This window comes from Caloenas nicobarica, chromosome 11 (assembly GCF_036013445.1).
Source record: "Caloenas nicobarica isolate bCalNic1 chromosome 11, bCalNic1.hap1, whole genome shotgun sequence".
NCBI lineage: Eukaryota > Metazoa > Chordata > Aves > Columbiformes > Columbidae > Caloenas > Caloenas nicobarica.
The window spans coordinates 4,614,787-4,629,937 of NC_088255.1; the positions used below are offsets into that span (position 1 = coordinate 4,614,787).

General features: G+C 51.6%; 1 protein-coding gene across 1 annotated transcript in view; it reads left to right on the top strand.

Moving 5' to 3' along the window:
* The window catches only part of RNF123 (ring finger protein 123), a 52,327-nt gene that overhangs the window by 13,208 nt on the left and 23,968 nt on the right, over window positions 1-15,151 (top strand). Inside the window, exons 13-31 of the mRNA XM_065642307.1 lie at window positions 15-140; window positions 1,324-1,416; window positions 1,591-1,664; window positions 2,138-2,255; window positions 2,721-2,820; window positions 3,269-3,333; window positions 3,423-3,494; window positions 4,188-4,308; window positions 5,106-5,207; window positions 6,400-6,506; window positions 7,049-7,247; window positions 7,868-8,013; window positions 8,194-8,277; window positions 8,892-8,999; window positions 11,716-11,893; window positions 12,926-13,000; window positions 13,482-13,569; window positions 13,826-13,913; window positions 14,044-14,128. Coding sequence (XP_065498379.1) covers window positions 15-140; window positions 1,324-1,416; window positions 1,591-1,664; window positions 2,138-2,255; window positions 2,721-2,820; window positions 3,269-3,333; window positions 3,423-3,494; window positions 4,188-4,308; window positions 5,106-5,207; window positions 6,400-6,506; window positions 7,049-7,247; window positions 7,868-8,013; window positions 8,194-8,277; window positions 8,892-8,999; window positions 11,716-11,893; window positions 12,926-13,000; window positions 13,482-13,569; window positions 13,826-13,913; window positions 14,044-14,128 — 2,029 coding nt within the window. The remainder of the gene's footprint in view (window positions 1-14; window positions 141-1,323; window positions 1,417-1,590; window positions 1,665-2,137; window positions 2,256-2,720; window positions 2,821-3,268; window positions 3,334-3,422; window positions 3,495-4,187; window positions 4,309-5,105; window positions 5,208-6,399; window positions 6,507-7,048; window positions 7,248-7,867; window positions 8,014-8,193; window positions 8,278-8,891; window positions 9,000-11,715; window positions 11,894-12,925; window positions 13,001-13,481; window positions 13,570-13,825; window positions 13,914-14,043; window positions 14,129-15,151) is intronic.

The window sequence follows — 15,151 nt, forward strand, 5'->3', positions numbered from 1 at the left end:
CTCTCTGTCTGCAGTGCAAGGTGTACCTGGTGGAAGATGTGCTCATGACCTTCCTGTTGAGCATCCTTGAGCGAGGAGGGGCAGTGGAGGCCCATCCCCTTATACAGCAGCTGCTGGATCTCATGTGGCTTCTTATGGAGGTGAGTTGTCAGGGTGCTGGTTCTTCCCCAGGGATCACAGGGAGATCCTGGGAGGTGCTGAGGAGAGGAGCCTTCTATAGAAAATACTGGCAGTGATCAGCTTCTTTCCCTTCCTTTTTTTTTGTAGTAGACCACCCTCTCATGTAGCTCATCTGGCTGGTGCTTCACACCCAGAGAATAAGGGTTGAATGCAGAGTAATTGGTAGTGGTGACACTGGCAAGGAGCTAACAAGGCGTTACTAAGCTTCTCCTACTGCCAAAGGAACTGGTGATGTTGAATAACTTCCTGCTGCTGGGAACATCAAATTCATCAATAAGAAATGAGTTGTTGGATGTTTTTAATGATTATGTGACTGTGGAGGCTTAATGCTGCCTGGTGCTCCAAGAGATTGATCAGAGTGTGCAGGACTGGGGTGGAAATGGGCACTGCGGTCTCACCACCTCCATCAAGCACCACTGGGGAAGAATCTCCTCCAGCTTCCTGTGCCCCTTCCTGTCCAAGCCGGATGAGGTTGCTCCTTCCTGGGACACTTGTTTGAGGCAGCATTTGTCAGCCACTGAGATCTGCTGCTGCTGGGGTGCTTACACAGAGCCAACCACTGCCAGAGATCTGCTTGGAGGCAGCAGATCCTTTGGGGTAAAAAATAACAGATATGGGCGCTGGCCCAGCCAGCTGTCATGAAAAGTTTAATAGAAAAATTTCATGACCCCCTCAGGCCCATCATCTTAGAAGTAGGTAGGGCTCTGTGTTTGTGGAAGGGTTGTCACTCGTCCTGCTGGTTAGCTGGGAGTTGGACTCAAAAAGACAGTTCTTCTATCACCACATTTACACAGAAGTAACTTTTTTCCTTTCTGGGTTGGTTCTGCCAATGCCGTGTGTTGCGTGGGTTCAGGGGGTACAGGGATGGGTGACTCAGCCCAGATAAATAGGACCTGGGACTTTGGCTTTTTGCAGATGACTTTTCCGTTGGTTTTACTAGTGCAGAAGCTTGTTTGCCCATAGCAAAGCAATGGCACCAACTTCTGCTTGGACTGTGGAGTCAGATGGGCAAACGCTGAGGGTTCAGAGCACCTGCTTTTTCAGTTCAGAAGTGAAATGGTTCATTCTAAGGCCACACTCCGGGAACTGTAGCTGTTCCTGACTCTATGCTGTTGCTGTTCAATGTATTTTTTATTTTCTCAGGAGTATGAAGTACATGAGTGCCTCAAGCAGCTACTGATGTCTCTGCTGCGGGCTTACAGGTTTTCACCCATCGTCCCAGACCTGGGATTACAAGTGAGTTGCACTTCTGATTAGTCAGCTTCTGTTATGTCCCCTTGTCCAAAGGTACACGATGTTTTGGATTTCGCAGTTGTTTGATCCAGCAATAGCAGTTCTATAACACTCTACCTATTAGAGTCGTATCCTCTTCTGTAAACAGAGTCACTTTCACTTCTCCTCTTTCCCTAGATTCACTACCTCCGGCTCACCATTGCAGTCTTGAAGCATGAGAAATCCAGGAAATATCTACTCAGCAATGTTCTGTATCCTTTGTGCCTCCTCCAGTCTCAGTTCTCCTCACCCTCAATAGTGCAGCCAAGAAGGCTGCATGGATCTGCAGGTCCTGGCAGGCAGAAGCCACCTTGGCTTTGAGAGGTCACTTCTAATTTCTCGGGTCTCCTGTCTGCCTGACACCATTCACTACAAAGTTCTGGTTTGAAGAGGGGGAGTGGTGCCATATAGGTCACGTCCTACTAACACACAGGACTTCATTTCTGCCTGTGTGACCTCTCTAATGTCCCTAGAGCAAAAGGACTTTCAGAGCAGTCCAGCTGCCGTGCTAGTCTTTGAGCAAGCTGCTGTGACAACTGCATGGGGCTTCTCCCAGGAGAAGAGGGTTCTGGATCTTGCAGAGCTTGGAGTGGTTGTTGGAAAGAGGTCTTTCACTGCAGCTCTGGAAACATGCCTCGTACCGTCTCCCAACATAGCTTCTGTGCTTGCTTTAACTTGGCCACAGCTTTGATGTGCTCCGTTCGGTTGTGTTCTTCTACATTAAGAGCCCGCTGCGTGTGGAGGAGGCGGGTTTGCAGGAGCTCATTCCCACCACGTGGTGGCCAAACCGCTTCACCAAGGAGGTAAGGGCACATCTGCTAAGGAGATGGAAGAAATGTTAGGACCTGCTGTCCCCATCGTGTTCTGGCTGAGGAAGTTGGATGGTCCATGTTTCCAGCTGCACTAGCACTGGTGGAACCTGCAGAGCTATGTGAGAGCTGTAGCTTCTCCATTGCCCTGTTATCTTAATTTTCCCTTAGAGGGGACGTTTAGGTTGTGTCACTCAGGACAGGGGAGGGGGACAGTTTTCTGTGGCAACAGATTTGGAAGGGAACCTCACGGTGTCTAAGGAGCTACAGCTTGACTTGTGTGTCCTCAAAATATCTCCTGTCCTTACTGGTTACAAGGCCAGGGCAGGCCTGTTTAGGTGTGCTGCCAGCTGCACTCACGCTCTGGCACATTGTTTCAGGGAGTTTCCACTCTCTATTTGGCAAGACATTTTCCCTGTGCAGTGATCTCTGACTAGCCAGTGTCTGTCTCCCAACCAGGGCAAGGAGAGTAAGGAGGTGAAGGAGGAGAGTGCTGAGGAGAGACTGAGGCGGCGAGCGTATGAAAGAGGCTGCCAGCGGCTCAAAAAACGCATCGAAGGTCTGTGAGGAAGGAGGGAAATTGCCAAGATCTCATAGCTTCTGTGCAGCCAGGGGGACCGACCACTGAGCTGCTTCCAAATCCCCTTCACGACCTGAACTCCACTATGCTCCTGCCAGGACGGGCTGAGCTGCAGAGACGGGGGCCAGCCGTGCCATTATTTGTTGGAGGGTTATGAGTGCTGGGACTCCCACCATGGAACATGAGCAAACCAAAATTCCCCTCTAGGGGCATTGCTTGTCAGCTGTAGATGAATTTATTACTATGTGGTGGAGGAGAAAATTCTCACGGTGATGGGATTAGCATTCTGCTGGTACCGGTTCTCTCTGAGCCCCCCTCTGCTGAGGAGGTGGCCATTCTCCTGGGGACAGGGTCCTGCAGTTGGGGTTAATATGAGTAGTTGCTCTCCAGTGCTTGTTTTTTGATGGCATACGTGTCACCATTTTAGTGGTTGAAAGTCTCCAAGTTCAGATTCTGAAGCTGCTGCTGAACAACAAGGACAGAGGAGGAGGGGTAAGCGCCCTGCGGATCTTTTGCTGCACTATCTCCGCGTCACAGGACTTGTAAGGTAGAGTTTTACCACTTGCTTTTCCTCCTACCAGGTGGAAGCCTCCAGATACATCTTCTTAAACAAATTCCGCAAGTTTCTTCAGGAGAACGCGAGCAACAGAGGGGTAAGTCAGAGAGCCAGCCTTCCCTCAAGCCTCACCTGGAGAGCTCGCTGGCACCCTCAGGCTGGGAGCTCTGCCCTTTTGGTGGGGCTGCTTCCAGCAGTTGATTAACCAAAGTCTAGATATTGCAGGGAGTGGGGAGGAGGGAGAAGATCTGAGGCTAGAAACCAGGCAGCTTATCCAAGTCCTATGTAGTGATTTATGGGAAGCTGGTCCTTGGGAAACTCATCGGGTAGGAGCTGAACATCCTCCTAAAACCTCTCAGGGAGCACGGCTGTGGAGTGCTCTGCCACAACTGGCCTGCTGGCTTTGGCATCCTCTTCACTGCTTGGGTGGGAACTGTTCTTCTGGCCCTGGATCAGGCTGTTGGCCTGCAGCTTTGGAAGGTAGGCATCCACTGTTGCAGGAAACCCTTTCTTCACCTGCATCTCTTGTGTTCATGATCAGCCCCATCTCTCACAGTGGAGCACATAGTATCCACCTTTTCTGTCAGACCAGCTTGTTGTTTCAGTGCTCAGGACTTTCTAGAGGTGGAAACTCCTGCCTGCCATCAGGGCTGGGCTCTCTCCCAGTGCTGGAAGCTAGAGATGATAGTGAGGCTGAGAACACAAAGTTTTTCCCTGCCCCATGTGGCCACTGGGAGTAAGATGCACTTTCACACCTGCCCTGATGGCTGAACTCTCATTCTTGCCCTAGAACTTGACTGTGTTGTGCCCGCCAGAGTACATGGTGTGCTTCCTACACCGGCTGATCGCTGCCCTGCGCTTCTTCTGGGATGGCCACAAGGCAAAGACCCCTGCTGCACTGAGCAGTGAAGGTAAGGCCTGGAGGAGAAGCTTTGAAGGCATTTCTGTGGCTGGGAGAAGGGTTACCTCTTGGCAGTGCTCTCTGGGATGCTGGAAATTTTGTGTTTCTCGTGGGTGCTTGAGCCTTCTGTTATCCTGTGTCTGTAGTTCTGTGGGAAATTCCTGTCCGCAGATCTACTCCAGTTAACATGCAGACCTGAGATGTGCAAAGCAGCACCTGTACTGTTTGCAACTTCCCACTGTATGTGCTGGAGCAGAGTCCGATATTGATGATGGGTCTGTAGGAGGGCAGCTCAGGGATCCCATGGTCAAAGTTTAGGGGAAGATATTTGTCTGTTTTCGTGGTTGCCAGACTCTGGGATTCAGGGGAAACCAAGTCAGTGCCAGTTGCTTTCCACCCTCAAACCCCACCTTGCCTGTCCTGCCACGATCTGCTTGTCACTCCCCTTTCTTGCTTTAGGCTGACCTTTTCTCTGGACTCAGTAAATGCCTTATGATCCCAGTGGGACTAGTGAGAGAGCTGGAGTAGCCAGGTGGAAAGCAGCTGAGTTTTCTGACGATCCAGTTTCCCCCAGTGACTGGGGAGGCTTGTCGATGGCCATGGGTTGCTCCTATATCTGCATGAATCTAATTCTTGCTTCATTGTGGAAGTCACTTCTGCCTTAATGGCTTGGGCTGTTATGGCAACAAGAGTTGTCACCCGGTGAAGGTCCATGCTGGTCTCTGGGGTCTGTCTTAGGAGGGTTTACTTGTCTGTGTGGGTTCTGTGCATGGGACTCATGGAAAAAACAAATCTTCTCTGCTTTAGAGGCATATGTCCCTCCTCAACTCTTCTATAATGGCAAGGTGGATTATTTCGACCTTCAGCGACTTGGAGGTCTCCTGTCTCATCTTAAGAAAACTCTGAAAGGTAAGTGCTCTCATTTCCAATACCTGCATCCAGGTCCTGACTGGAGTTCACCCAAGAGACATCCCAAGGAGGGAGCTGTGGGTAGTGAATTGTGATTAAATTTAAGGAGAGACTTGACTTTTTATGAGGTGAAAGTTACGCTGAAACAAGACACTGTCCTTTGTGGGTGGAACATCCTTTAAGTTAACAGTTAACTCTTTATATCCCTGAATGGGGCCTGTGGCTGGTGGAGGGAAGGGGATATTTTGGGAATACCCTCTGGTGTGGTGTTCTCGCTGCATCACAGCCAAGGGCTGTCAAAGCTCTGTCAAAGCGCTGCCAATCAGCCCGGCTCTGCTGGGTATGAAGGATGTCTGGGATTTACTCGCTGTACCATGCCAGGCAAGCAGTAGCAGCCTTGTGCGTGTACAGCAGCTGTGTGTGTGTCAGCAGCACGCCGCTCGGGCAAGAAACTTTCAAAACCTCCCTTTTGAAAGGGCTAGAAACCTCTTGCTGTTGGTTCAGACTTGGTTTGTGTCTGGTTTCTGGCTAATGTGCCACTTCCTTCACTCTTCTCCTTCCCTGTGTGTTTGCAAGATTAGGACTGTTTTCCATATCTCAAGTTGAACCCTGGCTGTTCAGAATTAGATTACTGAACTTGAGAAGCATGTAATCTTCTCTGGTCTCTTACCAAGGTCTTCCTGGCCAGCTTTAAAGACAGGGCTATGACTAGAGGACACATTCAGGCTTTGTACAGCATAGCTGCCATCACAGCCTTCCTCTGGACTGAGAATGGTTTCTGGTCTGAGTCTGTTCTGGTGACTTGGAGACATCTCATGGGACAGCATTGCAGAGCTGGATGCTTAACTAATGGTCTCAGATCCTGAGTTTCCTTCCCTGCACTAATCCAGTTTGGCCCTGGCAATTGTCTTGTGATTCCTTGGTTGTTCTATTTGGTGCTGGTAGGAACAGGAACAGAAATGGGTCCTGGGTGAGCAGCACCCATCGCTGCTCGATCTCTGCTGTGTTAGCGAGGGCAGACCTATTCCACATAGGAAGCTAGGGGGAAGGTGAGCTTGTTCTGATGCCATGTCAGCTTTGCTGACTGCTCCTCAGCTGCTGAGAAGCAGGAAAAAGGATGAACCTAGGGCTGCCTCGTGGGAAGCAAAGGGTGATTCCTGTGTTCACAGCTGCTTTCGTGTGCTCTGTGCAGATGACCTGGCTGCAAATGCCAATGTCCTGATTGACCCTGCGGAGCTGCAGGCAGTGACTATGGACGATCTTGATGAAGATGAGGAATCAGCAACATCAGCAGCACAAGTGAGCCGTGGGCTGTGATTCACCTATGGGGCCCCACGTGCCAAGACAGCAAGGGCTGAGCCTCTGACTAGAAAAGCTTTCCTTTAGAGGAAGGCAGCGTTTGGGCCAGGGCTCTAACCAGTCCACGGGCAACCAGATAAACAGCTGCACTTGCATGAGAGTCACTGGAAGTCAGCAAGGTCCCAGATGCACCAAGTTTGAGCAGCAAAATTTTCTTTGCTCTGCTCTCTCACTGCCCACAGATCTGAATATGCCCCCTGCCCTCCATGACAGCTCTTGATGCCTGCATTTGGAGGGGTGCAAGGCAACTGCAGAGAGAGCAGCTTCTTGCTGTGCAGATCTGCTGCTTGTACCTGGCATGTGCCCTTAGAGGAACAAATGTTCATTTGCTAACCTGGCACTGCTGGCCCAGCCGTGATAGGAAGGGTATCTGCTCACCTTCCAGTGGCCACTGTGCATCTGTACCAACATCTTTGCAGGGGCAAGGGAGTGATAGTGGGCAGCCAAACAGCTGGAACTGTTTCTCCCTTCGTTTCTTTCAGTCTCAGCGTCCCTCTGCCGCCCTGGCCATCGGTGGAGCTCTTGCCAGACCTGGCTGGCTCAGCTCCCCCACCCTGGGCCGTGCCAACCGCTTCCTCAGCACGGCGGCTGTCAGCCTGATGAACCCGCGGCGGCCTCTCGGCACCCTGGAGAAGATCAAAGTGCGCACGCTCAGCGTGGAGCAGCGGACAGAGGAAGACAGTGAGTGCTTCTGCTGCATGCTAGTGTGGTCCAGGTGGTCCCTGGGAGAATGGTGACTTCCAGCTCCCAGTGCTCTCAAGTGGAGAGCAGTCCATTTATGACCAGCATTGCTACTTCCCATTCTCAGGACATGCTGACACCCACAGGTCCACATTAACCACGTTGTTGTTATGAACATGACACTGGTGATGCTGTCACTCTCTGTGTAAGGAGATGCTGCCTTGGTCCCTGCAAGGGCAGTGACACATTGCAGGGAGGTAGTTCGAAGGCAGCTGTAGCCATGCTTGCTCTGAATACAGGCCAGCTGAAGGATGAGGTGTGCAGTAGCAGCCCCGTTGCTGTTGGCTGGGCCAGGCAGCCTCTGAAGCACGTACAGGGCTTGAGGAGGTGGGACTGGCATGACCCGGGTCTGTTTGAACAGATCTGGCAGTGCAACCCAATGCAGACAGTGGGATGGGGATGGTGTGTTTGTGTATCTAGTGAATCCCATGGGCTGGGAAGGAGAGCTGTGTTACAGAGGCACAGCAGGGCTTTGGCTTCAGAGGGTTGCAGGCAGAAGCAGAGGTGCCAAAATGCCTTGCTGAGAACTTCTCCCCTCCTGTTTGGGGGGTGCATTGCAGTTGAAGGCAGCCATGGAAACGAGGGTCTCTTACTGGGCAGACCCCCAGAGGAGCCAGACCAGCCCATCACAGAGAACTCCCTCCTGGAAGTCCTGGATGGGATAGTGATGATGTACAACCTCAGTGTCCACCAGCAGCTCGGGAAGGTAAGCAGGAATCCGTTCCCCCAACCTCCATGCTTCTACACTGACTTTCTCTTTTTTGCTTATTTAGTGACTCTATGTGCTGTCTCCTTCTCCTCCTAACCCCGTGTGGGGTCTGGTTGCATGCTCATATGTCTAAGGAAAAAATACCCTCGTTTATTTTTGGAGTTTGCTGTTTTTCAGATGGTTGGTGTGTCAGATGATGTAAATGAATATGCTATGGCACTGAAAGACACAGAGGAAAAAATCAGCCGCTGCCCAAAGAGGGTAAGTGTCTCTCCCAGTTTTCTCTTCTGGTAGAGCCTGAGTATCTGGCAAATAGGATGAAGCACAGTGGGTGATTTCCAGCCTTGGAGTGACCAATGTCTTGGATGGGGTAATAACCCATGCCTGGAGCTGGCAGCGGCATTTCATCCTGTGCCAGCCCATTGTACCGCCGCCTCAAGGAACAGAGGGACCAACTGCATCAGCTTCTCCGAGAAAAGCCATAGCAGTTTGCAAACCTCCACGGGCTGCAGACACCTTGGACCTAGTCTCCTGGGGTGGGGACCCTCCAGTGCTGGGCTGGGGACGCATCTGTCCTATTCCAGCTGCTGGAGACTGAGCATATCTGATGATGCATTAAAAAAGTATCAGACAGTAGCTGACCCTAGAGCTGCTGTCCACACTGGCCTTATGGGCTGCAGCTGAGGCCGATAAGTGCTCTTTATAGCACTGACTCCCACTCCCACCCCAGAAAGGCTGCTGACCCCCTTCCCTCCTGCCAGTACTCCCTAGCTATCCCCAGGGTGGTATTTGCTTTTGCATTGTTTGTCCAGCTCTGGAAAAGGATGCTATAAATGGCAGTGACATCTGCCCTCACATCTCTGCACTCTTTTCAGAGGAGGGATATCCACGAGGAGCTGCTGAAGAGCCAAAAAGTCTTCTCCGAGAAGCTCAATCACCTGAGCCGACGCCTTGCCTGGATAAATGTCACCATTTATTCAAAGGTGGGCAAGAGCATAATGTGAGCAGCTCAGACGAGACTGAGCAAGTGTGCCCCTGTGTCTGTGCTGCTTGGCTCACGTGTCACAGGTGTTGTTTTCCCTGGTGTTGGAGCAATGTCCATGGCCTGTGGGGCTTGTTTTTCCTTTCTTGTGCATCATACACTCCATCCTAGGCCTGGACCCCCTCCTGAGCCAGGCTTGGTCCCACAGTGTTTGTTAGGACAGAGCCCAGCCCACTCTGAGCTGTGTGTGGTGCTGCACGCCATCCCTTGGGGCATTGGGCCTCTGGACTCCAGGCAGGAGGGTGTGGGGCAGAGGGAGATTCACTTCTCAGGGCATGTCCGGAGCACAGAGGCTGCTGTGAACCATTTCCCTGAGCTGTGCTGTGTGTCACAGGGGGATCTCACTAATGCTGCTCTTCCTGAAATCTGCAAGATCCAAGCCTAGGTCTTTTTTGTTCAGGTGTTCTCCCCTTCTTCCCTTGGTTCCTATACAGAGAGGGTGCATTCTGCATTTAGTATTGCAGCGACTGTTTGCACAGGCTGTCCTTTCTTCCATTTTCCATGATAAAGTCTCTGGTCTGTGTTCTTACACTCTGCAGATCAACTCGTCCTGTTGTCCCCTGCACATTGCCTTGCCCCATCTCTGTAGCTTTTCTGTGCGGTGGAAGAAGATGCATTTCCCTAAACATAGGGTGGCAGCAGGGTCTCTGCTGTGTCCCAGGATGTGAAGAGGGAGGGGAGGAGTGGTAGTTCCTATGAACACGTCTGGCAGAACTGCGGTGGCAGATCGTGATTCAGGAACTCTTTGTTCGTTCCCTGTTTCACTCTCCGAGCAGGACCGCAGGGCACAGCGCTGCGCTGCAGCAGCTCTCTGTGCATTAGTGTAGCCCATGCTTGCCAGAAAATAAACCTTTCTTCCCAGACTGCTCTGGAGAGGCTGTGGGGCATTAGCAGTGTGTGCATTGCAGGGATCGCTGCCATGGCCCATGCAGAAACACTCTTCGTGTCTCTAGATGATCTATTGTCATATTAAATGCAGGTACCGCCTCCCATCAGAAGTGCGGTGTCACCTTTCTGGATGAATCAGCAGCATCTGGCGGTGAAGGTCACAGCCTTCCCCGCTTGTGCTCCTGCCATGGTCTGCGTGGCCGGCTGTGACATGTGCTCTGGACAGGAGCGTAGCTGCACGAGGAGCTTTTCCACACTGCCTGGAGCTTCAGGGCTCCATCTTGGCCATTGCATGTCCCTGCTGTTTCCCAATGGGGACATCCAGCCAGCAGGCTCCTGCATCCCTGGGGCTTGTGTGAAATGTAGAGGCACATCTGTATGAGTGTTGGAGGCACTGCTGGTGCTGATGGAGAGAAAGAGAGTGATTCTGTGTGGAGGTGAAGTCCTGCTCTGTGCTGGGGTGTCAGAGCACGGGAGAGGCTGCTCCTTCTTCAGGGGAATTAGTCACTAGTCTATCCTGAGCTGAGGGATCAAGGTCAGATAAGAGGTAACGCTACAGCTTAAAAACATTCTTAGATTTAAAGTAGATAATCCTGCCTTTGAAACATTCCTGTGGGAAGACCATTTCAGCTGATTTTATTACAATGCTGTATTTACCCATCACACTGTGGGTTGTCACATCTTTGTATCCTCTTGGTGTAGCCTTTCTTCTGGACTGGCAATACCTGAGATGATGTTTTGAGGTTATCAAGTCTTAATAAACCCAAATGCAGCTTTCTTCACCTTAACGTTGTCTGCACAATTGCTTTTTATCCTCTAAGCAACAGTCGCACTGTGTGTCAGTGTCAAGATGAAGATGTCTTTTAGTCAATTTAGTTGATGTACACTAGTTCAGTCTAATTTACAGAACAAACCCATGTAAATCTCACAAAGATGGTAGCTTCATACTTTAGAGAAGCCACTAAGCAAATGAAATCACTTATCTGCACCTCTGATTTTCTTTTTTTTTAATTAGAAGTGTAACCCTCCTCCATCTATTTTTATGCAAATTGCTATTGCTTATGATATTTCTTGGCATTGCAGGATATGAAATAATATTTCCTCTTTTATGGCTGCTTTGGTGCTGATTTGTATAGCTTAAAGTCACGTAAATGCCCTTAAATTTCCTGTTTTTAATTTAGAACCCCCTGAGTTTTGCTTAGAGAAGCAGGAAGCTGATGTTCCTCAGGACAGTAAATCTGGCTGAATGGCTGGCACAGAGTCCAAAGGGCTGTGGCCGCCTATTGCAAAGATCTGAGTTGGTATGAGCTTTCTGCCTGTTGCCATTTAATTCCCACAAAGGACCGGCTTTCTTTCCAGCAGATTTATGCCTGCCTTCCTTCAGCCAGCATACTTGGAATAAAAACTGGCACAGCCCTTTGCAGTCAGACTCGTGTGGTCAGATGTGTCCTACCAAGGAGCAGTTCTTGGAGGGTTGTGAGGCTCAGTGAGACAAAGCCACAGTCGATCTGACGTCACATTGGTGATGGTCGTGCTCTGATCTTGATGTTGGTGTAGAAATCTCTGATTGTTCCTTCCACCTGACGCTTTTGTGACTCTATGGAAAGACCGAATGGCACAGATCTGGTTAATGAATTGAGAACAGTGGCCTGAGAAACATCTCAGACATGGGGAAGTTTGTGAGGTCTAAGCGTGGTGCTGACTGTTGTGTTGCTCCAAAGAGGAGCTGGACAAAACTGAATGGGGATTATTGTGTTCTCTCTGGCCAGGAGAAGATGCAGGACATATATTGGCTGCTGCGGGTGTGCATCCGCACCATCGAGCACGGCGACAGGACGGGCTCACTTTTCGCTTTCATGCCGGAGTTCTACCTCAGTGTGGCTATGAACAGCTATAGCGCACTCAAGAACTACTTCAGCCCTGTAAACAGCATGGAGGAACTTCCAGGTAAGGGGATGGGGAGGCCTTGCTAATTCTGACATGATAAAGTCTAAATAAAGCCACATCCTTATGGTGAAGTAGTGGTAGCTGGGCATTGTCCCTTCTGTATCCTTTCCTGGCTGTGATGTGCTGCACCAGGATATTGTCTGTGTGCTGTGGGGCAGGTGCCAAGTGCTGTTTCTCAAGTAGATGCCACTGGTGAGCTGTGGCCGTTGCTGAGCTCAGGCAGGCAGCCCAGGCCTTGCCCAGAGCTGGCACAGTGGTGGCTGCAGTGAAAATCACTGGCAGCTGTGGAATTTGTTTCTAAGGAGGCACCAGGAATGGGCTGGGATGCTGGGAGATGTGTTTGCCCCAGCAATGCCTGCCACTGCCTGCTGGTCTCTGGGCGGGAGATGTGCCATGAGTGCCGGAATTGGGACTGCTTTCGGATCCCTCTGGGACTGGAATACGTTCCTGAGGAGATGACCATCCTCTTGATGCCAAGAGTCTGTGTTTAGGTGTATTCCCTCTGTGCATGTTCTGTGCTTTTCCTGACTAAGTGATCCCAACAAGCTCTTAGCAAATCGTTCTGTGCTCTCCAGAGCCTGCGAAGGTAAGAAGAGCTTCTGTTCCCACCAACAGGACGTAGCTAAGTGTTCACATCCATTAAATGGGAACTGTGCCTGCTGTTCAGGGAGCAGCAGAATTAAGCAGCAGCAGATTCCTTCAGGGCATGCAGGCTGCACATGGCTCTTCCATGTAGATCTGGGGTGTTGTTTGTGTTTCTCAGCCTCTTCTACACTAGACATCTTGTCTGACTCAGCTGCATGGCCTTAACTTTCTCCAAGTAACTGATTTAAACTCCGCAGACTGAGATGAGCGGCTCTGTTGGAGATGAATGTGCTTTCCCAGCTGTCTGTTTTGACAACTAGACAAAACTCCAGTTAGCTGCAGTAGGAATGAGTGCCATGGCCTGTACTGTGTCCACAGGAAAGCTGGGACCAGAGGGCTGCCCACTGGGCCATTGACGTGACCCCTGCTCCCTCCTTCCCTTTGCAGGCTATGAAGAGACCCTGATGCGCCTCGCTGCCATCCTGGCCAAGCACTTTGCTGACTCGAGGATCGTGGGCACGGGTAAAGCTGCTCTCCTCTGCGCTGGGGGTGATGTATCGGTTAACGGTTAGACTTGATGGTCTTAAAGGTCTTTTCCTACCAAAATGATTCTATGATTCTATTGGACTTCTGGCCAGTCCCGTTGCTGGTGGCACACCAGACTTCTGTTGGGGTGCATTTGCTGAATCCACTGAGTGCTTTATGCCTCCATGTACAAAGAGAGGCTGAGCACTGCCCTTTTCTGGTGTGTCCTGCTTGTTTCAGGGTTAGATACCTGACCTGAGATAGCCTTTTTAGAGGTGGACTCATGTTCCAGCTACTTGCATGTCAAATCTGGGGTTACTTCTTAGCTGCCTGGGCACAGGCATGCTCTCCGCATCAGCTGGGATGGCAAACCTCTGTGAATAAGGGCAGATTCCTCCAAGCCTCTGGCGCTCAGGTGCTCCCTGGTATGCTGCATGACCTCAGGCGTCCGTCCCAGCCCATTCTTGTTCCTCCGCAGACATCCGGGACTCCCTGATGCAGGCCTTGGCCAGCTACGTCTGCTACCCACACTCGCTGCGTGCGGTGGAGAGGATCCCAGAAGAGCAGTAAGTGCCGTGCTGCCTGTCCCGGGGGACAGGGGGAGGGCTGGGGGTGGCAAGGCTGAGTGGGGTAGCAAGTGGGTTGCCAAGCACCGCCAATCGTCCAGGAGCTGCAGCAGGGTGCTGGAGCTGGTTTGGGGACCTCCCTTGACCCTTACACCAGCGGCTTTGCTCTGTCCCAGCTCTGTGGGTCCTACCATGGGTCCTATTTAATCCCCCATCCCCAAACCCTTTGTGGCTAAGCCATGTCCCTGTCTGGCAGGCGGATCTCCATGATGAAGAACCTCCTGGCTCCCTATGAGCAGCGACCCTGGGCACAGACCAACTGGATTCTCGTCAGGCTGTGGCGGGTGAGCATCCTGCATTCCCTGCCTCTCTCACCGTCTGGGGCTGGGTGGACACTGAGCATTTCAGTTTCCAGTACCACCAAAACCCAGCTGGTTTCCAGCCTCCAAGATCTTTCCTTATCTCTTTTACCAGGGCTGTGGCTTTGGGTACAGATACACACGGCTCCCACACTTGCTGAAAACCAAGCCTGAGGATGCCAGCCTGCCCAGCCTGCAGAGTGAGTGGGGCAGGGCACTGGCACTCGGGACTGTGATGGGTGGTGGGGAGGACCAGCCTCTTCCCTAGCAGCCGTCCTTACTATGGACCAGGCCATCTGGGCAGATGGCTGCTGAAGTAGGGGGATCCTGGCCAAATATCTAGACCTGACTGTTGCAGGCAGCATTTCCTTTCCTGGACATCCCCAGTCTCTCTGCACTGGCTGGTGATTTTTTTGCCTGCTGGGTGGTGGGTTAGATCCATCATGAGGAGGGGTTCTGCCCTTCAGAGGAGAGGTGAGAAGCCCTTGACAGAGCTTTACCCCAAAATGTGAGCCTGAGAGAAGGCTCTCTGACAACTGCAGTGAGCAGCTGCTGTGGGAAAGTGTTGGCCAGTATACCAGCAGATACCCTGTGAGAGGGAGTGGGTGCCCGAAGAGACAGGGCACTGGACAAATTTGCAAGCAGGGAGTCTTTTGATCAGGCATCTGAGAGCCTGGCAGAGTCTGTCCTGCCTTTGGCATGGCCATTTGGTTCTCTGAGGTGTCACCAAGCTGAGGGAATTCTTGGCTCTGTTGCAGCTGAGAAGGACATGGGCAGGAGAATGTACCTTACCTGAGCTGAAGAACATGTCCGCAGCTTCAGTCTTGCAGAGTATGGGCCTGTTTGCTTACATTCCTGACCCCCCTCTGCAGTGGAGAAGGCTTTGTGCCAGACCTTGCTCCTGGGGAGCTGCCCGGGGTTGGGGGACGGAGGATGCTGCAGCCTGGCATGGGCAGGCTGCCTGTGGAGGTGCGTGCTGATCCCCATTAATGGAGAGGGCTGCCTGTCTCTGTTTTAACAGCACTCTTGTTCTCTTTCTCTCTCCTGTCCATGGGTGCCCAGGAGATCTCTCTGTTGCTAGTTTCCAGAGTAAGTTTGTTGTGTTACCCCCTCTTGCCTGGTGAAGTAGCTTTAGAGAGCTCCCTCCTTCCCTTCTTCTGCCTAGAGAGACCCTGCTTTGGGGGGCAGAGGGCCTCACGCTTTGGTCCCTTTTCTCGGTTACA